General features: G+C 43.9%; 1 protein-coding gene across 2 annotated transcripts in view; it reads left to right on the forward strand.

The window, feature by feature from the left end:
• The window catches only part of mxi1 (max interactor 1, dimerization protein), a 34752-nt gene extending 11974 nt beyond the window's left edge, over window positions 1-22778 (forward strand). For both annotated transcript variants that reach the window (XM_085804673.1, XM_085804748.1), the window contains exons 4-6: window positions 14255-14369; window positions 17158-17356; window positions 18555-22778. In XM_085804673.1, the coding sequence (XP_085660799.1) occupies window positions 14255-14369; window positions 17158-17356; window positions 18555-18718 (478 nt within the window). In that variant the 3' untranslated portion in view covers window positions 18719-22778. The remainder of the gene's footprint in view (window positions 1-14254; window positions 14370-17157; window positions 17357-18554) is intronic.
• Window positions 22779-26738: the final 3960 nt, after the last annotated feature.

The raw sequence follows: 26738 nt of genomic DNA on the forward strand, positions 1-26738 counted from the left end.
GCTGAGGGGATGAGCAGAGGGTTAGGTCAAACACACCTGACTAAGGGATGCCTTGAGCAGCACGCAAGCCTGATCCGCACTCACACAGTGTGTCAGTGTGTGCACAGCGAGCATTTCCACCCTGTAATTAACACAGTGAGGCATGAGCCCGTATCGGGGTGGGCATGTTCGCACCAGCCACCACAAACAATCAGATGGTGACAAACTGTGGCTGTGGATTAAAGTCTGCCACCTCTACCAACAAGTGAGACAGGTGTCCTGCTGTAATGAGAAGATGAAATGTTGCGTTTTTTTTCAAAATGTAGTTCATTCACTCATCGTGAAGTGAAAAGTCCTAGTACAGGCACCAAGTAAATGCTGGTGCAAAGCAGGAGCACATATTATTAAAGTCAGCCAAGACAGCTAAGCTTAGACAAGATATTTGTGTTTTCTCTCGTGCCATGTGGGTGTGTAGCTCTGAGTTGTTGTGTAGAGGAGTGCAATTACCCCTTCATTGATTTATCCCATAATTGCACCTGCAGACACGGCTGCCAGGTTTCTGACAGTTGCAAAGTTTATTGCAGGTTGGTATTCGCAGCATGCCAGTCACATAGCTTTCCAAGAGAGTCACTCGTCTTTCATGTCATGAAAATGAAAAAAACCCGAACAGAGCAATGTGGATCAGAGAAAGCAGGTTTTTTTTTATTAGTTTTTAAGACAAAATGAGAAAGAAAAATACCAGCAATATGAGACCAGATGGACAGAACAAGATATGAAAAGAGTGCACAGGTTAGCAAAGTTAGCATCATGTTATTTAAGACCAACACTTCCTGTAGCTACTTCTTGCTGTAAAATCCAGATCTTTATAAATGAACAAGTTACATGGAGAAGCATTATTTATTTGCTGTAGTATCTATATCAGATGTTCTCCACTTCTGTGAACACATCCCACTGGCTTGCTGTCAGATGGTTGAAGACAATCAGAGGTAAACAAAAAAAAAATTGCTGTTGTTTAACCTCGTGTACCCCCCTTCTCACACAGATGTTGACATTTCATACAGATGTAGACAGGTGTAGAGAAGGCCCCGCCCAGGGGACGCCATGTCGGCACTGGAAGGCTCAGCCATCATTCACATGTCGTCTCACTCCCCTGACCCTTGACTCATCTTATCTCGGCGCCGTCTTGTTGTGCCCTCATCCTGCAAAAGTGCATCCGTACAGCTTTCTGCGGAAGGACAGTGTAACCAAAACGGAGTAAGGCCGGACTGGCATGCGGGCTTAGTCAGCAGATTTCAACCTGGACAGTCTGACTCAGGCTCTTGTTTTTCATTCTTGCAAACTGAAATAAGAATATTTCAGACTGATCAATTTGTTTGTAGGTATTCAAATGATGCTTAAAACAGGGACTAATATGTTCAGCCTGTGCAATATGTTCTGCAAAGCTGTCAGTCCAGCCTGTCTGCCATTAACAACATCCATGTTGGGCTTGTTGATAAGCTTCACTACGGGACGAATGGACGCCGCCGCAGTTACAGGCTGTTCCAGGAAGAAATGCTCCTGTTTTCCTTCCTCTTTCCTCCTTCCTGGAGCAGCCCAGTTAACTTCATCTGTACCTTAAGGAGAGAGAGAGAGAGAGAGATGAAGATAGAAACGGGGGAAAATCTGATGCTTGTTGAAGACACAAGACAGACTCAATTAGGCTAAATCTGACTACGGCTTCTATTTTTAGCCGTACAGCTGGGGAAAAAGGGGGAAACACCGCTGCCTTCTGACCAATCGTAGAGGTTAGCGTTTCACCAATGACAGTGCGGAGATGAAGAAGCAGTAGCAGGAGTCCCCACCCCCTTACTCCCACAGCAGCTACCTCACATTCTTACTCATCATCATCATCAAAGCACACACACACACACACACTCTGAATGTCGTTGTTTTGCCATTTCCGTGTTAAGAGCAGAGGAACGACCTGCGTGCCAACTGGGCTAAGTAACTTAACAAGATATGTGACATTCACCCCCGCTGAGGGAGAAAGTGACTGAGTGCATCTGTGCTTTTTTGAACACAGAAATGTCTGTCCATCTATGCATTAAAAGGTTGATGTAGAATATTTGGATTACCCAGCCCGCCCACCCCCCACCCTCTATTGGATGCATTAAAACACATCCACATCTGGAAAGAGGATGTGGACTGACAAGACATCCCCCTCCCACACACACACACACACAAACATATACACATGCCCCGCCCTGCCCTGCCCCCAGAGTCAACATCTGGCTGTATGGCCATGGCTTTACACCAGGCTCATTTTAGGAGCCATGGCCATATTGGAGTTTTAATCCAAAGCCTCTATCCTCAACCTCGTCACACATGCATGGTTACAGAGGAAAGTGAGGGTGGTGGGGCATCCTGGGGGGGGGTATCCCTGGTAAAGCCAGAATATCCTAAGAAGGACTGTGTTAAGAAGAAGTTTGGTAGATGGATGGACATGTGTTCATTTCCTCTGTGATGTATGTGTGAGTGTGTGTAGCAAAGGAAACTGGGTCACTTGCCAAAGAAAAGTGCGCTGATTGTACAGTGCATCGAAAACTCACGTCCCCCCCTTCTCCGTCCGTGGATCTGTTTTTTATGGTCATCCATTCCAACAACTCCATCTCTCCTTGTCATTCGCCTCCTTTCTTCTCTCTCTCTTTCTCTCTCTCTTCCAACCTTTGTCAGTGGAGCAGATTAAAAGGCAGTGTGCACGTGTGAACTAATCCATGTGTTAGTGATGGGTTTCAGCCCCAGAGTCTCTTGGCCCTGCCATACTGTGAGCCTTCCCCCAACACACACACACACACTCATACACAAACTCTACTCCAGTGATCTCCGCACGTGTGTGTGTATGAGTGTGTGAGCACGTGTTTGTGCCTGTAGCTGCTTGACGAGGGGCAAATTGCTGCACTATTCTTTCATCCTTTTTTCTCTCACATTCGCCAATCTTGTGCATCATCTTTGTGTCCTCTGTTTCCACTTTATCCCAATCTGTCCTTCACTCTTCATCCCTCCTCGGCACTGTTGCTACGCGTCGTTGTCGTGACGGACGGATGCTGTTTGTGGCTTGGAGCAGCTTCAGCGGGGTTTAGTGTGACAACAGCACCGGCCTGCCTGCCTAGTAATCAACTGTGTTTTGGTTTTATTTCCCACTCGCAGCCTCGGGATTGGTCAAACAGAGGTGTGTGTGTGGTGGGTTTCCACGGGCCCACATTGATTTTTGAACTGCCATTTGCATTTTATTGGCCCCAGTTTCTAGTTCAGTTTCAGCCCTGAGTCCATATGCGGTTTTTTTTTTTTTTACACTGCTCTTTCTGCCAATCAGAAAGATGCTCGCTCGTTTTCCACACACTGAATCTCTTTTTTGGGATTGAGGTCACAACTGCCTCAACGCTCAGAAATATCAAAGTCCGATTCCCACTCAGCCAACCACATGCACCGTTGCATTTTCCCCCCTCTTTTACATTCCTTTTTTGTTGGCCGCCATCTAACGAGAAGACAGTTATCATTCAGCATATAGTTCCCATGGAATCCCAAGTCTCATTAATCAGCGTTTAATTCCTCGGACAAGAGAGTCGTTGGGGTGTGTGTGTGTGTGTGTGTGTGTGCGTGTGCGTGTGCGTGTGTGTAGGAGGGAAACGCACATTCTCATCATTCCTCGGCCGTGTTTGTCAAATTTAACAATCGGCCGTCAGTTTGGACAGCGTAGTAAAACCCTCAGTGGATGATTGAACTGTTAGGACATGTGCCACGGGCCGTTATACAGACGGCAGGAGAGTCACTGGACAAAGTTGTGTTTTTCTACATATTCTCTGTTAGGTGGATAAAGGACTTGAGATGACACGTGCATTTTCTTCCACTTATACAGTTGAAGCATCCTCATGAGCACTTCTCTGCTGTCGCTGTCAAAACAAACAGCAGACCCGCTACCAGCCTATTGTAGCGCAGTGAGTAAAAAACGTGGCTCTAAATCTTTCAGGGTTAGGGGTTCAATTTCCACCAGTGGCACCCACCCATGCATGAAATAATGCACTCGTGATATTTAGAGTGAAAGCATGCATGTCTTTCACATGGTAGTTCACAGTATTTCTGAATAAACATGTCATTTCTATAGTTAAACCCAGTGGAGCTCCTGACAGACTGGCTCTGGTTTGTGCCCGTGGCTAGTTTCTGGGCAGACTACACAGACAGAGCCCCCCCCCACTCCTCACCCCACACTCTATATATCTCTCACCCTCTCTGTGTTGCTCCGACTCTATCTGCATCCATCCCATCTGCCTGTGTTTTAAGGAGAGGAGGGAATCATCGGACTGTCAGAGAAAGAGAGTGCCTCCAGTCGCTGTAGGGCATATATTGCTCTAATCTTGTGGTGTGTGTGTGTATGTGTATGTGTGTGTGTGCTCAAAACATGACAGACCCACTGACTCATCAAGAGTGGACAGAATAGATCAACCGAGTAGCCTTCTACAGATCTTGTGTTTGTTCGTCATTGCCCCAGTAACAAGAGCATCATTTTAAGGGTTAAACTCCTCATAGGTTTCAAGAGTTATGGGCTTGATGATTGATGGTGGATTCTCTAGTGAGTATTAATGACTTTATAACACGAGTGATACGTCATCATGTGCCATCCATGGGCTGATGCTTGAACATCTGTCAAAACATGAATCACTGCCGCAAATTCTGCCTCAGGATGGGGGAAACCTAGAATCCAGACCTATTGAACGTATAATAGAAGCTTGTCTCTATCTGCGTTTGTCATATCCTGAGTCTGCCACTTATAGCTCAGATGATAAAGCTGTAGTACATCAAGCAGGCCCCAGTTTTGCGGGCAGGCTTCAGGCTCTTTGATGACTGTTCCAGCAGTCAACTTCCCCTATTAAAAAAAAAACCTATTCAGTCAGGTGCCACTGTCTGTATGGGTAAACATGTGACCTTGGCTGCAGCTCCACACAGCAGTCATGTGAGAGAGAAAGAGAGAGGCCCCCCCACCCTCCCCCACTTCCATTAAAAAGAGAATGAGAAAAAGACATAGGGTGCATGAAAAGAAGAGAATCCTAGAAGGGGCATCTTAAGCAGAAAAAACAGCTCTGGTCTTTGTGTTAACCCAGTGAACCAGTAAGCAAACATAGAGAGCTAACGTGTTGGACTGTAATGCATAGGCCAGACTTGTTATTGTTGATTTTATTTCAGGTTTTTTTACGCACTGCATCAACTTGGAGATGAAGTCCAATTCATTTTTTATATCGGCATCTGCTGAGTATTGAATGCAGTCACAGCAAGGCATCATGGGGGACAAATGTACGGGTTGCCATGTGGCTTGAAACCTGCCCCTCTCCATGTATGTAACATGCCACCATCTGCAGAGTATGGATCAGTGTGCCACATCACATGCTCCACTATTAATGATTTGGAGAGAAAGAGAAAGAGGCCTTTCCTGTGATTTTAACAGTGCAAGTGGACCGTCCGTTGAAGCAGCCAGGATCTCACACATGCTATTTTTAACCATGGATAATAATGTTTTGTAAAATAATGCTCCAAGCACAGACAGGGGGGGACAAAAAGAAACACATGCCCACATTTTCTGTGTTTGATTTAATTTCCCTCCTCCGCATCGCAAGTTAATTTACTATTGAGTCGATGTAGCGCTCAATGGCCATGGCTTAGTCTCCTCTAAATGAGGCTTTGCATTACAAAATACTCTAATCACTCCAATAATCTTTGACATCACTGTTAATCATGATTTGCGACTGCCTTAAATGAACCTCGACACCAGAGAAGGAGTAATGCAGAGGAGGAACAATAGCAGTCCCTCATAAAGTCAAGTTCTTTTCTCTCTCCCTAAGAGGCCCAGTGTGATGATGTCTTCATTTCCTTTTGCGTGTCAGTTTAGGAGATTTACCACTGAGACGGTCATTGGTGATGTGTAATTAGTGTAATAACTAGGTGTAGGGTCAGATTTCCTCTCCCTCTGCACATATTAGAAGTAGGTCAAATTGGGAGGGGGTGTGTGTGTGTGTGTGTGTGTGTGTGTGTGTGTGTGTGTGTGTGTGTGTGTGTGTGTGTGTGTGTGTGTGTGTGTGTGTGTGTGCGTGTCAGATGGCTTTGAGAGAGTGGGGGATTTGCCAAAGAGAAGTGTATCGACTGGTATCTGGGCTGGAAATCTGACCCTCCCCTTTAAGAGCACGTCCAGTAATTATGTCAGACATCTTGGATGGCCTGAGAAGTTATCCATTATTTACGTATTCACAAGTTCGGAATCTAGGGCAGCCATTTTTTCTCCCTCCGTTGCACAAGCTTTGGATGAACAGTGTCGGTTCCAGGGGACTTTGCATGAAAAAATAAGCAGAAAGCAGCGTTTTCTTTGTCAGTGCTGTTTTCAGCTGCTTTTGTTTCCTGAAAAGAGGAAAAAATAGCATTCTCTCTCTGTGCCATTCTTCAGGCCCAGGTGTTCTTTTATTGCCATTTATTTTATTCACATACAGAGAACTCTTACATGAATATGCATTTTCCTTTTTTTCTGACCCCCACCCTCTCCTCTATACTCTTTACTGCCTGCTGAAAATGTCGAGACTCCAGTTTTATAGTGTCTGTTGTTCACACAAGCTCAGCTTTGAGTTTGTTTTAGTAGCAGATTAAAGACAGGATTGTATCCAAAGACATCAAGTGATGTAAAATTAGTAAATTACCGGCGGGACGCAGCTGACAAGTCACATTAATGCAAATTAAGATTTACCTGGGAAATAGCATCATCAATAAAACAAAACAGTTTGAGGGGATCTGTCTGTGTGCTACATGAAATCATCGATAACACACAATCTGAGATTGTTGGACTGTGAGTTTCTCATGTGCAAGAAAATACATGTGGCTAATTGCCGGTAATGGTTTACAAAAATGCAGCTTGTATCCAGGCAATTATTGTCAGATAAACTAGTGGTTTTAATATGGAGGCAGCTGGTTCTTCTTATGCAGAGTGGATGAATCACTCTGGAGGCTTGTGTTTGACCAGAAAGATCCTTGACCTTTAGAAAGTTTTGTTTTCAGGAGCAGGACGTATCATCTATGGTCCAGCTGAAAAACTGGAACAAGGTTCCTGCGGTCAAAAATACAGGTGAAGTTCCTGAGTTTGAAAAGAAAAGAAAAAATCCTTAGCAGAAAGTCCCTGTGCTTGTAAAGACTCACTACACAGTTGATCACACAGTCATGTGTTGGTAATTTAACAAGAGTGAGGACTTGTTCAAATGGAAATACAAAAGCGGCCTGTGTTTGTGACTGTACACATCTGGGCTTTACTTTGAGCCTCCTGTTCACAGTATACTCACACTTCTCTCTCATTATCCCTCCGGGGACACTGGAACATTTTCAGGACACTACGGTGATGAATGCTCTTGTCACAGGGGTGATGTTGGGTTTACAACTCGTTGCTGTTTTGTTCTCATCGCACTGATCAAAATCTAAAGAGGTCTTTGTCTGTCCGTGCGTCTGACGGACAAAGGCTGGTTTTGGACTTCAGAGTCTGTGACTGCAGAGCTGTCATATATCAGAATACGTGGGGTATATATATGCATATGTTGCAGTGTGTTTGCCCTTCAGTGTGTCCAAAGGCACATGTACTCCGTGTGAGTGCGTGTGTGTGTGCTTGCATGGCTGTTACAAGGACAAAGGAGGATATTGCAGAGCTGTTGGCTGTGCTGACAAGAGATGTATGATGTGTGTAGGTTCAGTAAGAGCTGTGGTGGGCAGCGCTCTCATACCAACAGAGAGCGCTTCAAAGTGCTTCTTTAAAAAAACGACTCCACTTCAGTCACTTTGGGGGCAGTGTGACGCATTTCAGCAACAGATGAGAGGGAGAGCACTGCAGAATTCACAATAGATATATATCAGGGATGTGATTTTTCCGGAAATCCGGATTATTAGACATGAAAATGCGACCCTCGTAAATCATGCAAAGCCGCTTTTTAAAAATTTTTATTATTTACTTAAGCAGCTACAAAAATATTAGACATGTACCACACGTCTGGCTGGAAGGTCTCAATGGTTCAAGAACTTTTTTTTCCATCATTAAATATTAAAATGGAGCTAAGTACTGCATGTTTGTTTTCCTTTTAAATAAGTTCAATATCAAGTGCTAATTCCACCTGCCATAACTGGCTCCATCTCGCTCTCACACACATTTTGAATGATCAAAATGATGAAGATTATGTCACAGTGTGTGTGTGATGTTCACAACACACACACACACACTGTAATAATATCTGCACCTATTGAATGACACGCTGTTTTTGAGGTTTTTTTCTCCTGAAATTAATTGTTTTCTGTTTGTGTATATACTTTTAATATAAAGTGTCAAAATTATGTCATTGTGTGTAATGGCTGCACTGTTGCCGTGTCGCGCTATGGGTCCGTATAATTTCCTGCTTTTTTGTCCTTGGCCAATCACATCCCTGATATATATATATACCAATCACAATACAATACATGAAAGTTGTTAGATCAGGGAAGAAAAGGCAATGTGTGCACACGGTTGATGGGGAGTCAGGATGGGGAGGGAAGGTGTGGTGCAGTGACCCGGGGCCGGCTGCTCGCTCACATGTCAAAGCCAAAAGGCAGAGCTGCCTGCCTGCGTACCCATCTGGGGCCCATCAGGAACACAAGCCACAGGAACACACACACACACACACACACACACACACACAAGCTAGAAAGAGATACACATGCATGCACACACACTGGTAGAGTGGAAGTGCCCCACCGTCTCAGGAGGAAAGGGGAAGGCTGGCTGAGTGTGAGTGGAAAACCTTTGGGATACAACATGCAGCTGAAGTTTATGGGTTTGTTTGGGGGGTTTTACACACCTGAATCTTCTCTCTTTTTGTTAGTTGTGTAATATGCACATAATTAACCTCATAAACAGGCTGCATGTTGTTTGTTTTCCTGTCGATGGGCACTAACAAGGCACGAGAGATATAGGACGTGCTTACATGACTCGCCTGCAGAGGCCTGCAAGGATCAGTAATCATAATGAAGTACAGGAAGAGGAAGTGATGGGATACGACATGCAATTTACAAACAAATTAAGATTTCCATGATGGTATCTCTTCTGTACATTTAGCTGTAGTGCAGCATTTGCGATGCCTGAATCACAAGAGCATATGTTTCCCCCTTTATGAATTCTAAAGTAGTGTTATGATGCTTCAAGGTCCTTTCTGAACCAAGCCACCATTTTTTGAGACTTCACTGTATAGGAGATGCATAAAATCACAAGCCGCCCATAAAACTGTTTTATAACGTGTTTACAAGCTGTAAACGTTTACTCCCATGAACCTGAGGGAGATCAGCAGCAGCAGCAGCAGCTTCAGATGTGGGTTTTCCTTTGAATAGGCAGTTACGTTATACATCGATCTGTATTAAGGCTCGGGTTCACAGAAGCTCACCGCCTCATGGCCAGAAAGAGCGTGGGATTTCAAAAGCAGCTGTTTGCTAAGGTATACCCGGAAGGCAGCTAAACAAACAAGAGCGAAAATGAAAAATGCTATTATGTTCACACAACATATATATATATCCAGGAATCTCCCTCTGCTGAAAACAAGGAAAACACAGTTGTTTTTTGCCCGTGTTGTCTTATTATGAGTGAGGGATTTGATGTCCCTGCTGTGCGTGACAGTTCGGAGCACAGGTCCTGGTAGCAACTGGCCACGTGTTATGTAATCCGCCACAGATGGAGAGTTCCCCCATTCAGGCAACCTGCAGCCTCTCATGCCATTCATTAAACACCACAAATATAGATTAAAGACCAACAGCATATTACATAAAGAAATCTGTATTCATTTATCACTCTTGATCACTCACCTTTTATCTTTCAACTGTTTTCCTCTGTTCTTACTAGTATTCATTCACATTTCTCCGATTTTGTAGATCTAATTAGTCAGTTTTTTTTTTCTTTTCTTTTTTTTCTTTTTTTTCCTTTCTTTTAGAAAAAGGGCATGTCACCTGGTGCTGTAGCGTATTGTCATGGGCCTTTATCACTGTTGATGTTTTATAGACCAAACAATTGGTAATAATCTGAAGATTAAAATTCGGCTTTGGCCCTGATTTATTATTATTATTTCATTGAATCCGTTCATATCTCGTCTTGGTAATATTATCGTATATGTATCAAAAATACATATAGTATATAAGCCACCACTTGGTTAATGAAGCCATATCCTCTAGAACCATGCAGGCCTCAGGCTGGGGAGCGGTTGAACCCCTGATGAAAACAATGACATATCATCTCAGCTGCATTAACAGCAGCCCCCCCTCTGACTCTACCTGTCACTCTGTGATGCCACATCCTTTAACCAAGTTTACTTGACCGGTCTTTAGCCTGTGCAGCTGAGGACATGGAAGTTAGAGGGTTAAACAGTAAATCCGTAGCTGTTTATGTAACTAGCACCGGCCTTTTCTAAGAACTCAGGGAAAGAGTCGGCTCTGCTGCCGCTGGTCGCTGTGTTACGTGGAGGCAAAGAGAGATTCTGGCTGCAGCATGCAGGTATTTATGGTCACAAGCCACCACTCATATTGTAAGCTGCAAACGGCCAAAGCTCTTTGGCTGTGGGTCTACATGATAAACAAGCCTTTTCAGGGATTACTTGTCTTGGGGGCATCAGTAGTAGCTGTGAGTCTCTGACCTGTAACCCTTTAGTGAGATAGCAGTGCTGCTGGTACAGGCATGACATGATAAACCTGTCTCTCCCTTCATCTATAGCTGGGAGACAACATACAGTTTAGTTTTTTCCACAAAATCCTTTATTCTGAAACACTTGCTAAGAATGAAAATTTCAGTTTTACTTTCCATCCCCAGTCAGTCCGGTGCCGTGCCTGGCCTGCGTGTTGCACAACAGCACACACTGTTCCTGCTCGGTCACTCCCTCTAATAGTTTTTTGGAGCTTCTTCTTCTTCTTTGCCCCGTGTAGTTATCAGACTGTTCCACAGCGGAGCGTGTCATGCACCCAGAGATTAAGACGAATGCCACGCAGGCGTCTCACACGTCTGCCTATCGATAAGAGGCACAGCGAGGGTGTTTGAACGCTGCCAACCAATAGCTTATGTCGCTATAAAAGGAGAACAGGCAGTACATAAGGCAGCTGTTAAAAGGACTGAATCAGGGCTCTAAGTGTTTGCAAGAGGTGACTGTGTGGCAGACTACTTCTTCCTCCCCCTCATCATCATCATCACATGAGTGTAGAGTGGTGTTTTCACTTCACACCGACTTAGTGAAAAGTGGTAGTTCAGCAGGCCGACAAGTGACGCCTCACACCGCACTCACTAATAGAGGCCTCGGCACCGATGGGCGCCATGATGGGATATTTTCGGTCGAAGGCTCTGTCAGAAATGCGTTGATATACTCCGTGCACGGGTCGGCACACCGCCGCTTCCTCCCTTCCTCCGCACGTTCATCATGGCAGGACGGAGGAGGGAGGAGGAGGGAGGAGGGAGGAGGGAGGAGGAGGGAGGAGGGAGGAGGAGGGAGGAGGGAGGAGGGAGGAGGAGGGAGGAGGGAGGAGGGAGACGGGAGAAGAAGAACAGGAGTGGAGGTTATCTGAGGTCGTCTGCCGAGGTGGTCGCTGTAATCTGGACGGGAGTAAAGGAGAAAACCATCTTGGTCTCCGGTGGCGTCTGGAGTTTGTTAACTGGATGCCAGACAGACACACACATACACACAGGCCCATACATGACCAGTGTGTCCTGTCCTGCACTGCACTCTCTCACAGCCTCCCTCATTAGGCAACCCAGGTCCCTGTGTGTGTGTGTGTGTGTGTGTGTGTGTGTGTGTGTGTGTGTGTGTGTGTGTGTGTGTGTGTGTGTGTGTGTGTGTGTGTGTGTGTGTGTGTGTGTGTGTGTGTGTGTGTGTGTGTGTGTGTGTGTGTGTGTGTGTGTGTGTGTGTGTGTGTGTGTGTGTGTGTGTGTGTGTGTGTGTGTGTGTGTGTGTGTGTGTGTGTGTGTGTGTGTGTGTGTGTTCAATCAATCAAATTTTATTTATATAGCACCTTTCAAAGCAAATCGATGCCATTCAAAGTGCTTTACATTTTGATTGAACAATATACTGTATATAGGAGGTAAAACAAGAAAAAGCAAGGAGACTAATGCACGAAGATTAAAAACAACAAGAAAAAATAAAATATAGCAATAGAAAACAGAAAAATAAAATGACAACTTTTAACAACAATTAACATTTTATAAAATAGAATAGAATAAAATGCAGGATAGAAATAGGAGAAAGATAACACTTGTGATAGAAGTACGTGTAAACAGCACGTTCTTAAAGTCCACGGAAGTTTCTTAAAGTTAAAAATGGGACATTCTTGAACAAGTATGTGTTTGTTCCTCCTGTAATTTAAAAATGATATTTGTCAGCTACAGCTGCACGATAAATCATTTATTGGCGTATCGGCGCCGTTGAAACAACCCAGTGTACACAGCCAACTTAATGTGGAAATTGCTGTAGTAAACATGGCTAACTGCTGTAAAAAAAAAAATTTAAAAAGCGCGCTTAATGCCTTGTTTCCTCATAACTAGGTAATAATCTTAATTACAGTGTTGAACATAACAGGCAATATTGTCTGTTAATCTCTCAGACTAATATTCAGCCATGTTGTCCTGTCTGTCTCGCAGGTGGAGCTGCCTGCTCTCCCCCCAGGCTGCTGTGAAAGAGTACAATGTGATTAATTGCCAGCTGATATCTGCTGTGTGAGTGTGTCTGTGTGTGTGTGTGTTCGGTGGTGTTGAGATGAGACAAACACAGAAAGACCTTTCACAGATAAGAAGTGAAGGTGGGCCCTGCTCTCTGCCATGAATAGAACTGATTACCCAGACTGATGCCCTGAGCCAGACTGATAGTCATCATGCAAACTCCAAAAACAAAAGCGTGTGTGAGTGTGTGGCTGTGCACGCACGCTTATATGGGTGTGTGTGTGTGTGTGTGTCTTGTGACTTGCAAACTTTTAGCACCACAGACTGAATCGGGGCCACCACCTCCTCCTCCTCCTCCTCCTCCTCCTCCTCCTCCTCCTCCTCCTCTCACCAGACAGGCAGAACTCGTCTTGTTGGCGTACACACTTGCGCATACTGTACTGGTGTAATGGCTCGCTCTTCTCTCGTGCTCTTATCAGCACCATCCATGCATAACTTAACCTCCACACACACACACACACACACACACGAGAGACAGATATACTCTAGCGAGCGCTCACATGTCTCCACCAGTCTTAAAGCAGCAGAGCGTATCAAAGGGAGCAGTCTAGCCCCGTGAAAGTCGGCGTGGTGAATTCCTGCTCTGGTCCCCCTGGGTCCGTCTCCTTGGGGCTGCCACACACAGATAGTTCCTGAGCACCGGGTCGCTGCGCTGAGTTCACTGACTCTTAATGTCTCTGGGCCGTGCCTTCCCTGCAGGGTAGCTGAAAGGGCAGCTCCTGCTAATGGAGCGCTGATTGTGTTATAGCCACAGTTATCTCTCTTTACCTCTCGACTCGGGGGCCATTAGCAGGATAGATAGTACACGGGGCCCGTGTCCAGTAACAGAATAAGGGACTGTCAGGATGATGGAGCGTACGAGCCCAGCAGGGTCCAGGAAATACCGTTGCAGCCCCCCACCCTGCTCGGCTGAAACTTGTTTGTAACGTAGGTGAGGATCTGGGTGAGACGAGAGGATAATGTATCGTCTCGAGGCTTACAACCAAACCTGAATCATATGTAACCTGCTGTGTTGTTAAAGTATAAGCCGGGATTTACAATACATGAGCTGGGTCTGCGGTGCCTCGGATTTTCAGGAAGTAATAGCGGTTTGTGTGAATGAGCCGACGCCACAAGGTGACAGGATGCTGCCTCACGTTCTGTGAACCACAGGAGAAATACACAAATACATGCTCTCGTGTAAATCTGTCGCTTTTACTTGAAGAAGTAGGTTTACAGTTATATATTGCTTCATATCTGTTGTTATCCAAAAATAATAGAGGAATATTCAATATGATGGTGTAAGGAGAGAGGAAAAGTGGGTTATATCATAGTTAAACACTGTTTTCGGATGTGATCCTTCTCGTGTTTGATATCAGGCTGGAGTTCAACCAAGAAACCAGACTGTACTGGTTAAAAGTCACGAGCAGGCCAAGACCGGTGGGGAAAAGTGTGACGAACCCAGATCTCTGCCCTGCTGTCCACTGTGATTTATCTCATCATCATCTTCCTCTCTGTGTCTCTGTGTCTCCTGTGCAGACGAGCTCACCTGCGGCTGTGTCTGGAGCGGTTGAAGGCCCTCATCCCCTTGGGACCCGACTGCAATCGCCATACCACCCTGGGCCTGCTCAACAAAGCCAAAGCACACATAAAGGTAAAAGGACGCAAACACATTTCAGAACACAGGTCAGAACGGTGGCGGCACGTTGATGCAACTGCCCAAACTAACCCTCTGCTGTCAGATACGACCGCCTGCCGCTGGCATCAGTGTTAAAGGGATAGTTCAACATTTTGGCAAATTGGCCCATTGCCATAATCCCTATAGTCATAGCAGTAGGTTTGTTACCTTTAATTGTCGGTGTAAGCTATTTTTAGAACGGAGGAGCAGAGCAGCAGGCTGCTCAGAGCTACGCTACGGAGGCTAAAGGAATTTCTTGGTTTCCCTCATCAAACTCATCAAATACAAAATCCCAAAACTCCAAAACGCTCTGGTGGACAAGTTGTGAGCTGCACATTCACCACGCCATGAGATAATAACGGAACGTTACGAAATTGAGACGTTTTCGAGGCAAATACAGGGTAAATACCGTAATTTCCGGACTATAAGCCGCTACTTTTTTCTCACGCTTTGAACCCTGCGGCCTATACAATGATGCGGCTAATTTATAGATTTTTAACGGCCTCCGGGGGAAGCGCAAGTGAGACAGACATGTGGGGAAAGATTATGCGCCGAAGAAGACACTAGTTTTGAGTTTTGGTGCAGTGTTTTATTTTCTAACCAGGCATGTTAAGCCTACTGTCGTGTTGGTGCTGTGTTGGTGCCGTACTGCCGATTTTCAGGCACAGTTTGAAAAAAAAGCATGTCAGGAACTAAGCAGGATTTCCCCCGTGGCTCTGCTACATTTTTACCTTAATTAAAAAGCTCCGGAGTAATTGTGATGGTTTAACTCGCTACATGACTTGTGACTTGTTACGAGCGAGAACAGAGGCCTTGCAACATCACTACAGCACCTGGCCGCCGCCCCGGTGTCCCAGCTCTCCTCTCTGCAGCACCGCGACACAAACGCGCTCCGTAATATCTTGTTTATGACGGTTAAGACTACACAAACACACACGCCGTAACATCGTATGTGTCATGTAACGTTATCCACCGCTCCATTTATTGATTTTTCGCCGGCTTCGTTGTCAACAGATGTACATGGCTAGGAGCGTAACCAAAACAGCGGAAAAGTGAGCGGACTTGCATAGTTCCACACAGCTTCCGTGCACTGTCTTTCTGTGTAAATATCTCATGTTACAACATGAAAAACCTGCTGCTTATATTCAGGTGCGGCCTATATATGTACAAAATCTATTTTCTTTTTAAATTTAGCTGGTGCGGCTTATATTCAGGTGCGCTTAATAGTCCGGAATTTACAGTTCAGAGACTGCTTGCTGAAAAACTGTCCCTGAAGGCAACGCGCATCAGCGGTTTTGCATGAATTTCCCTCTAAAACAACTCTGTGTGGTAACGTTGTGTTATTATCTCATAGCGTGGTGAATGTGCAGGTCACGACTTGTCCACCAGAGCGTTGTGGAGTTGTTGGATTGTGTATTTGATGAGTTTGATGAGGGAAACCAAGAAATCCCATAATGAGCCTCCGTAGTGTAGCTCTGAGCAGCTCACGGCTCTGCTCCGCCGTTCTAAAAACATCTTACACCGACAATTAAAGGTAACGAACCTACTGCTATGACTATAGGGATTATGGCAATGGGCCAATTTGCCAAAATGTTGAACTATCCCTTTAACATGTAGTTTATCAGTGTTGCTGCCGAGGAGATCCATGCAGTTATCAACTGAGTGTGTGTGTGGATTTTTATTGCAGCTTTGTTTTCAGCCGTTTTCATCACAACACTGATAAGAATCATTTTAGCTTATGAACATATAAGAATACATTTAATAACACCTGTAGTTGTTTATGCCTCTGTATTGGAACTAGGATTTGGTTTTTCCTGCTGAGGTGGAGCTGAGTGCATCTATAAATAAATCAGTTCCTAATAGTTTGACGAATACATGTATAATTATAATACATTATAGATAGGAATTGGAGTCAAGTTGTAACCAGCGTTCAGCCGGTGGCAGCCTTGTGGAGTGTGTAACACGTTAGGACAACCAGCTTCACGCCTTCCCATCCACTTTAAAAACAGGCATGTGACCGCCTGAGATTTAGCAGCCTGCATGTGAAAAGTCCTGTAGTGTGCATCACGTAACAGAGGAGGGAGGGGGGGGCTGCATAAAGCCCATATTGTTGTGGTGGTCTCCCTCCCTCCTCCCCCCCTTACTACTGCCCCCACTCTGCACTTCTGCTGCTGTCAACTTGAGTCTCTTCAGCGCTTATTGATGGCCTATTGTTTTGGTCCGTCGCCGGGAGTCACGCTCGTCACTGTGGGCAAACCGTGACACGAGACTACAAGGTTAGAGCACAACGCGGCCGTATCGCTCCCTGCCACGGCCGCCTCGCTTACATCCTAATGGCACCAGAAGTAAACGGAGGCAGCAAGTAAAGAAAGCCAACACACACGGTGTAAACAAGGCAGGTGAGGAAAATCGTGTAGGACTTTTAGAGCCAGCAGCAGAAAGACCTGAGGGGAGACGCTGGCTTTTAACAGTGGCTACGTGTTCAAAGGCTGTTGAGGAGTGTTTGTATTTTGACAGACTTTTATATACCAGAGGAATTTCCCTTTCAGACAAACAACATCCATCTATTCAGTATGTCTGCATTCTTGCGTCAGGCGTTCCTCCTTCTCTCAATGCTTCTTCTTCTTACATTGTCTCACCCTTTTCTCCTCCTCTCCTCTCCTCTCCTCTCACATGCATTTATCTACAGATTCCTGTCTGACCCTGGTTTCTGGGACACATAATTAACCTTTTCGCTGTCTCCCCCTTCTCTCGCCCCTGTCAGAAACTTGAAGAGGCGGACAGGAAGAGCCAGTACCAGCTGGAGTCTCTGGAGCGTGAGCAGAGGCACCTCCAGCGCCAGTTGGAGCTGCTGGGGGGAGGCAGCAGCGCTGCAGCCCAGAGCAGCCCGGGAGAGGGAGAGAGGATACGCATGGACAGCGTGGGCTCCACCCTCTGCTCCGACCGCTCCGACTCTGACCAAGGTGAGAGAGGCCGCAGTCTGTCAACACCACTTTTAATTTGGCAACTACAAGGCCATGGAGACCCTCGAGCTGCTCTCAGGTTAATTTTACAACAATGCGGTTGTACTGGTCAGAGTGGAAGAGCAGAGTGAAGTGAAGTGGATAATCAATGTAGATTTCCCAACTAGAGGTTTAAAAAAACAAGTAAACTTTAGTTAACTGAAAGAAGTGCACATACGGATCCTTAAAAAGTCTTAAAAGGCATTGAATTCATTAATCTAAAAACAAGGCCTTAATTGGCATTAAAATGTCTTAAATCAATTTTTCAAACGTCTTAAAAATGTTAACACTTGGTAAGTGGGATTTTATGATTATAATTATTCTCAAATCTCAAAATAATTGGTAACAATCTGACATAGAGAAGTTAGTGGTGGCCGTCACTGCTAAATTTCTTACCGCCTCCAGCTCCCAAATCAGTTTTTTTCCCCCCAATCATTCATGTAGCAGTCACTTTACCTTGGATCACATAGGAAAGTGGGTAAAATTGTCCCTAACCCTATGTAATAGATGTGGTGACGTTTTTGTTTTTTTTTTGCATTTGTGTTTATTGTGAAGTCGGTCTCAAATTTCTTTTCAAGTGGCTTTAAAAACGTCTTAAAAAGTCTTAAATTTAAGTTGGCTTATAGGAACCCTGTGAAGAGTTAGTGTTGAAATCAGTCACACTCAGTGATTTTAAATGGATCCATATTTATTTGACATAGAGATCAACACATACTTGAGCATTTTAGAGTCATCATGTTTCACAAATGCCATCTGACCTATTTTATATTCTATCGCTAAAACAATAACTTTACTGATAATCTGTATTTTACTATCAAAACCAAGAGAAAATGATCTGACATGTGTTGCTGGAGCCAAAGCCTGATCGTATCTCCCCTTATCTTACTGTATCTTTTATGTCTGTGTTGCACATTTTTAAAACATTTTTATCTCTGGCAGCAACAAAACCAGCCTGGAAATTCCACAGACAGGTTCTGAGGATGAGAGATGGTCAAAGAGATGGCCGACGCATTATTGGTTTCTATCTGTTCACAGGATTCAGTGACATGAAGAAAAGTATATAGATGATCCTGACACTAGTCCACTGTTAGAAACATGCTGCTTCTCAGTAGTCACAGTCTGTTCTTCTCTCCCCCCCCCCCCTTGTTCTGGGCTGCAGAGGAGATCGAGGTGGACGTGGAAAGCACGGAGTTCTCCCATGGAGAGCTGGACAGTGTGAGCACGGCCAGCACCAGCGACCTGGACGACCACAGCAGCCTGCAGAGCATGGCCAGCGACGAGGGCTACTCCTCCTGCAGTGTCAAACTTGCCTTCTCCTCCTAGAGCCCCCACACCCCCAGCACCACCCCCACCACCACCACCTGCCCGCCAAAGCCCACCGGCCCCTCCCATCTGTTTCTCCATCCAGCCATGCCTACACACAGACACCCAGTCACCTCAGACGACGGCCCGGCCCCCAGCTACCGGCGTTCCCCTGGCTCCGAGCAGCTCGGCCCTCCTGCTCCCAGTCCTAGTCCTAGTCCTAGTCCTAGTCCTAGTCCTAGTCCTCCCCTTCCTCACCCGCCCCCCTGTACTGACACCAGGGACCCAAACACATTGACACAGTGATATGAGACTGCCACTTGGTTTCCAATCATTTACATTTTTAAACCCCACCCCCAGTTGAATTGAATGATTGATTTTACGTCTTTTATTTCCTCGAACCACAAAATGTCTGAATTTTTTTAAAAGAAAACGAAAAATTCACGATCCCTGATTTGATCCAAAATGCACTTAAAATTCATGTGATATTGAAATAATTTAGAGTTTCTGGGTTCTCCCTCCTGTGGGTGCGTGTGTGTATGTTGAGCTGATCCTGCGTATCCTGGATAAACGGGAATACATCCGATCTGGACTTTAACGAACACTGTGGGTGAACTTTGAATATCAGCACAGCTTGGTTCCTGACGAACATCCCTCCAGCCCTGAATTTAATCCTTTTCCTTCTTTTTTTTTTTTTTGTCATTACCTCTGCTCAACTCTGCAGAAGCTTGGACACTTGAATTGGTGCTATTGTGAAACAAACCAACAGGGAAGCAGATCAGATCCACCACCACTAAGCTTGTAAAGCAAACAAAGTGTGTCTGCTGTGATTGTTTCCAACCAAGCATGGAGGAAAACAACCACAAAAAAAACATGGAGGAAGGAAAAAAACAAACATTCCTGTTGAATGTGGGTGCTCAGTGAATTTTCAAAGAGTGGAAATTGTAACTTTGTGTGTGTGTTTTTGTTTTTCCCCTCGACAAGCAGCTACAACAAGCCATCCTGCACTTGCCTACTTTACAGCTGTCCATAGAAACGGCACAAACCAAGAAGTAAAATAAAGAAAGAAAGAAAGAAAAAAGAAAACCCAAAAAAAGCAAACAACAGTGACAAGGAAAAAGTCCAAACAACTACAACAACAACACATTTTGGAATAGATGTCCATCCTTTTTCCAGCAGTAACAAGCAATAACTCTTGTAGTTGTTTTTGTCTTTTGTCAGTTTGAACTCCTTCCCCCTTTTTGTTTTCTTTTCTCCCTAAAGTGTGTGACCGACCGTCCAAACAAGCTAATTTTTCTTCTTTTTTCTTTTTCTTTTTTTGTACATACAAATAGCTTAATAAATTACACTTTAAAAAGGAGTTTAAAAAAAAAAAAAAAGGTAGAGCTCATGGATAGAACTATTGCCTCTGTTGCTGTTTGACCTGTGTTTATTGTGCATTTTAAAATTGAATTCTTTGGAAAGATTTTGTCCTCTTCAGAGTGGCAGTGGATGTGGCATGGATACCATTTGATTTTATTCAGTTTTAAAGGAAACGCTCGAACGTCGAAGAAAAAAAAAGTTCTTCTTCAATGTGATAAAGAAAAAAAGAGAGAGTAACTTCCTGAAAAAAAGCGACTTACTAGGACTTCTGTTGGAGAATGCTGAGTTTGTGTGACACTCTTAATTTATGAGACTTTTTCCCCCCTTCTCTCTATTTTGTAATGTTCACGATTAGGGGACAAAAAAAAACCCCGCTGCACACGGCATTCCACTGGCGGTCAGGTGATGTGTGGGCAGAAGAAAACGGGTTGTATGATGTCACTGTTCGCCATCCCAGCTCCACTGGTGTTAAGGATTGCACTTCAACCACACTTCTGTTTTATTATTGTTTTTTTCTCTTCCCCACTGTCATCAGCTCTCACGACTCCTTTTTGAGAGTGACAGATAAAAAAAAAAAGCACCGCCCTTTTGAATATTTATTTTTCGATCCCTCAAAGAACACAACCAGTGGGGAAAAAAAGAGGTTAACTTATTTTGGTTCTGTCTTATTTTACTCCTCGATGCTTATTCCTCATTCCTTATTTTAAGAATTGTATATTTTATGGGTTATTGTTATTATTATTATTATTTTTGCTTATTTTTTGGGGGGAGGGGGGGGTTGGGGTGCGGGTGGGAGGGAATAAGAAAAAAATGTAGCTGTTTTGTTTTTTCTGATGTTTTATTCAATGGACACTTGAAATGTAATTGGCCCCTAAGCTGCTCCTAGTGCTGAGCCTCGCCTGTTTAGAGTCACCAGCCTTGTCCGGAGCTGACCCCCCCCCCGACCCCCCACACCTCTTACACTCTGCCTGCAATGATGCGTTTGTATCTAGTCTGGTGGGACGGGCTGATAGAGGCTGGAGCTGGTTGGACCGGTCCGCTGGTAGAAGCCCGTCCCGGGGAGTTTGGGTCTGAGCTGAGGGAGGGGGGGTGGGGGTGGGGGGGTTCCTTTGCACAAGGCTCACTGATAGCCAAGACTTTACTGGCAAATATTGAGCCAGCTACTACACAATAAAAGGGGTCTAAAACTCCACTTTCCTCCTTTAGGAGGATGGTAGTCTCTATTAGACTTGTGTTTTAGTTGACAAAACGTGTCTTACATTTACAAGGCCTCTGACTGAGGGTTTAAAGAAAAAAATAAACAAAGAAGAACAAATCCTTTGGTTTCTCTGAAGGACATCATTAAGGTGTAGAGTTTGACACGTCAGCTCTCTGCGGAGCTCCGTTGAGGTAGTTGGACTTGGCACTGAATCAGAAAGTCACCACGTCTGGTGCTTGATTATTTAAAAAACAAACAAAAAAAACTAATGCCAAAACCACCTCGAAACACCTCAGTGTCCTCTCTCTCTCTTTCTCTTGCTCTCTCTGTCTCTCTCTCTCTCTCTCTCTCTCTCTGAGGGACAGTTTACATTTATTCTGCCCTCGTTTAAGTTATTAACCTTCATCTTCTCTTTGTTTCTGTTTTTTTCTTCTTCATATGTTGGTTTTATGAACCTGCACTGCTGACAGGAAAAAGGTCCCATGCCTGACAACTGAATTTTCACTCCTTGTGCAGAGCTGGATCAGACACTTGTGTTTTAAAAACTGCGTAGAGTACAAAAATATTTTTACTACATTGGGACAAATCTGACAGTGTTGGGTCTGTTGTTTATCAAAAAAAAAGTGAGAAAAGTGTCTGGCACTCATTGTGTTGTCTCCTGGGGCCAACTATTCCGATCTTTATATCCCAAAACGGGATAAAACAAACTACAAGAACTGATTCAACTAAAGCCAGGCCTGTCCTCTCTCATGTGAGTGTGTGTGTGTGTGTGTGTGTGTGAGTGAGTGAGTGAGCGTGTGTTTGTTGTTACTAAGGCTGAGCTTTGGAAAGGAACCTGGTCCATGATCACTCTGCACTGATCTCACTCCTGCACCTGCTCCTCGGTACATATCAGACTCCTGCAGTCTGTCTGGAGACCAGTCAGTCCAGTGTCAGCTACACTAACTGGCTGTAAAGGCTCTGTCTCATAACCTGCAGGTATCATTTTGCATTGAAAGCTAAAGGATATGTTAAGAGGTCCAAGTGCAGACTGGTCTAGGATCAGCCCAGGTTATTTGGGAGGTGTAATAAGTAGTTTCTGGCTATGCTGCAAATTCAAAACAATAGCATATCTTCATAAACTGGTGATCACAAAGCTATATTTTTACCTCTGTGTTTAAGGTCAGGTGTAGGTGTAGACATGCAGTCCAGGCTCTGGGATCAACTTCCCAGGAGTGTTGAGAATCAGTTTTGCAGCTTGGCCAGAAGTGTACCAGCACCGGTGAAGTGGAAGTCGCAGTGTCTTTTGTAAACCACTCTCTCCATTCTGGTGTCGGTCTCTCAGGAGGTTGACTTTGAGCAAACGGGTCCATGAGGTCAAGATAGTCCAATCAAACGAGCAGCCCCCACGTATAGGGAGTCCTCCTGTTGTTCTGAACCTGTGGCCATCCTTTGTAAAACATGCACTCTGATGATGATTCAAGCCGTGTAAGTTGAAGATGCAATACTTACAATAAAAACACTGAGATTTTCAAACCTGAATGACTACACTGGTCTGTTTATACCTCGTGACTTATCAGTGCTGAACGCACTGCAAAAGCATTGACTCATGCTGATGTATCCAAAAATACTTTTAAGGTCAGGACTTTACACTGTTCTACACACTTTTTTATCCACACAAATCCTACTGACCACAGCTACAAATAGCACCATGTCACACACACAGCACTTCCTTTGCCTTACTTGTGTGTCCTCTCTTCAATCTGCAAGAATTTCTCAGAAGCCAAATTTCTAATCAATCATAGGACAGCCGTCTCTACCTGAGGGTCTGTTGTGCTTTCATAGTGACAATAGTGGCATAACCTATCGACACTAACTCTAAAAGTCTTCAGTTAGAGTTTGACTGGACCAATATTGTGTCATTTTGATCCAAATCCTAAAGTAGTGATAGACAGTATAGTAGTTTTACAAGTAATGATGATATTTAGTAAAAGTAAAGGAAACTATAGGAGTATAAATGTGTATTTGCACTTGCACAACTGAATGTTAACCATTATCATCTCTTATTTTGAAATAAAACATTATTTTGAAGGCTGACCATCACAGCCCTGCCTGTCTGAGGGTCTTGATGTAGTGGTGCCTCATTACACTGTAATACTTTCATCATGTCACCAACCTATTTATCAAACTGAAGCCGTCACATTTGTCACAACAGTGTCAGCAGCACGTTACCCTGACTCCAGCAGTCTACATGTGCTGCTAATCTGTGGAAGATCACATGATGTCTGTGTGATCGAAGGAGACTTTTTTTTCTTTCTTTCTCCAACAGACCACATGAGTTTCCACCACATCTAATATTCCTCTCAAGTGGTCACAGCTCGTGAAAGAGGCTCCAATCTACCCGAGTTGTACAAAACCACCATGTTCCACCGCAGCGAGAGGCGCCATGATAATGAAGATGCTTCTCCCACGCTGTAACTACACATAATCTGACTTTGGTTAAAACGCCACATCAACTGTCACTGTACATTTCAATTGGCTTTGTCTGTCTGTTGCAAACACAGGCAGTAAAATACAATATGTGTTTTCATTTTTTTTTTTAATTGATGAACATTTAAGCACACATGACAAGACAGTTACACTGACAGTTAGACATGTATAATTTGTGTTTTCAGATTCACTCTGAGTAGAATAAAGAGTTCAAAGAAATGAATTCAGAAACACATGACCAGTATCAGCTCACGTCATCTCAGCCAAGCCTTGGTCTCAGTTTATTTAACCTTTATTTAACCAGGCGAAATCAATTAAGAACATGTTCTTATTTACAATGATGGCCTGACACTGACAGTTACACTCTGAACTTAAGGAAATTATATTCATGTTTTTTTGACAAAGCTACATTTTCATAGCAGCATCATGTAACATTATTATGCACGTTGTCTATAGGTGTTGAGTGATGTATGTGTTTTTAGAGAGGCGGTGGATCATCAGTGTCCTAATCAACACTGTCCAGCTTTAGCATGCTGAATTTAGATCTGTAATTAGAACACTATTATTTTTCTAAATATGACTGTTTAAAAAAAAAATACTGTTCAGCTTCAACTACATGCAGCAGGAATACTGAAACAAACAACCACTGGGATGACAGTCAACCTCACATGCTCTGTGCAGGCTGGTTACGTGTCATATTCAGTGAATTGCTGCCTCCCAGAGGACAAAAACATACAGTGGGTTCTGTTGAGCAGTAGATTATAGATCACTGATCATATTCAGCACAAAAATAAGAAAGATACTGCAGTTTCTCAGTGTAATTCTACCGTGTGCAAATGTAAATGGTTCATGTTGATAGAGGACATGATTAAAATAAAAGATGTCACACTTAATCTGCTGCTTCAATGTGGATAAACCATTAACTGCTTACAATTTGTCTTTAAACCAATCCGAAAGAAGAAAATCCAGCATTTATAGTGTAGAAAACACAATCATTACAGGGAAATAAAAACTTCTCCAGGGTGACATCACTACCTTCAAACCATATTACTGTAATGCAACAGAAAACGAACCACTAGGGGGCACAAGAGGCATAGAGATGCTCACTATCACCCACATAGCTGTGTCTGTTATTGTCTGTTGTGTGTCTCTACACTGTGATGGTGCTGGATGGAGCCAGTGGCATTTTAACTAGGTCAATATTCACATGCAGTTTAAATTAACATCTGAGGTGGTCCCTTTATTTTATGCAAATTAGTGTGATGTCACAGACAAATTATTCTCTGTCATAGTGCTGAGGAAGAAGAAAATTGGTAAAATTCAATTTCAGATGTTCAATTCTGAGTCAATTTATTTCGTGGTCTTATATGTGCACTGTGGCAGTGTGCAGCATATTGAGAATATTGAGAAAAGATAAGATGGTTTCATTTTCACTGACATCCTGTGTGCATGTTTGGTTTTGTTCTTTTAGCATGAGCAAGTCATTTTGGAAAGCAGCCACAATGAAAAATAGTGGGTTGGAGGAGTGATAAAACGACATCTGACCTTTTGTGTTTCAACTCATTTGTAACTGAGAGTTTGAGCTACGCAAAATACGCCTCTTAAGATAAAATGTATGTAACGTCGCCCTTTGTGAGCAGAATTTGACAAAGGAGAAGAACAAAATGTTGCAGAACTGTGAGGGCTGGTGTCAAACCTGCAGGGCTGACTCAGACTCAGACAAAACCTTGTGATTTTGTCCGCTCTTTCTTGTACCACTAGGCTGCACAAAAGCGCTGTGAATCATGGCTCCTGTGACGCCCACGTCAAAGAGCCTGTGTCAGGGAAAGGAAAAAAAACAAACAGCAAGGCTATAAATGCTTGTGTTTTTTTTATATACCGGTAAATAAAAACAGAAAATGAGACGTAACTGTATGAAATCCATTAATATGTTCGTCACTGGAGGTCCTGTATATGAGAAGACAGTGAACGTCACTGAAAATATGCCCAGCTGGAATGTCTTCATCTAAAAAGAAATCCAATGTTGTTGTTTTTCTCTTATGCAATTCAACCTCCTGCACATCAGAGGAATCCCAGTGAGCCTCCAGATGATACTGATCACGACTATCACACTGATTCTACTTTCCTCAGAAAGAATGTGACACATCGTTTGGAGACTGAGCTTCTATTTAAAAAAAAAAAATGTTTATAACTCAGCTTTGCCCTGAGATTCAGAAAGAAGAAAAATGTCAACAAGTCAGTAACCAGGCTCAAAATCATGAATATTATTTGCATATCTCTTCAACTTTGAAGTTTCTTCCATGTGTAGTTAAAAGATCATCACAACTCTTCATGGTAGATGTGACCACCTTTCATCAGCTTCACCATCTGACACATGAAGGTCTTCAACTTCCAGTGTCACTTTTTTGACCATGAGACTGAGACTGAGCTGACAGCAGCTAAACAAGGCAGATTTAAGAGGGAAATGAAAAAATCGTGGTTACAGTGTAGCAGTGTAACAGTGCGTGCATTTATGAGTCAAAAATAGAAGTATGGTTTTATTTGGCACCTTCATTAAGGTCAGCACCAGTAGTCCTTGATTTCTCTAGATGACCTTAAGTGTATGTTTTTCTACCACTTTGGACAAACCCCAAAATACTGACATGCCTTTTCCTTCATGAGAGCTTAAATTAGAAGAAATGACAGGTGGCGGTTTTCGTGGGTCACACGTGTCAGGTGTGCGTGGGAATTTCACACAGTCCCTGCTCTTCATTGACAAGTGGATTGCAAACAGAGAGAGACCTAATGAAAGTGTTTCTGGCATGCTCTGGGTTTCCTGGACTGAGATCAGACAGAGTGACTGTTGGCTCTGCAGCTTGTGAGGGATGTCACAGGAGGAGCTCTGCTCCGCTTTCACTCGCCTCATGACTCATACTCTGGACCTCATCTCCATACTCTAGTTGTTGTGTCGACTTCCCATGCAGAGAGGCAAACCCAAGCAACCGATTACTGATGTGCAGCAGCGGGAGCAAG

Source organism: Trachurus japonicus, chromosome 1 (assembly GCF_045865225.1).
Source record: "Trachurus japonicus isolate A0001 chromosome 1, Traja_1.0".
NCBI lineage: Eukaryota > Metazoa > Chordata > Actinopteri > Carangiformes > Carangidae > Trachurus > Trachurus japonicus.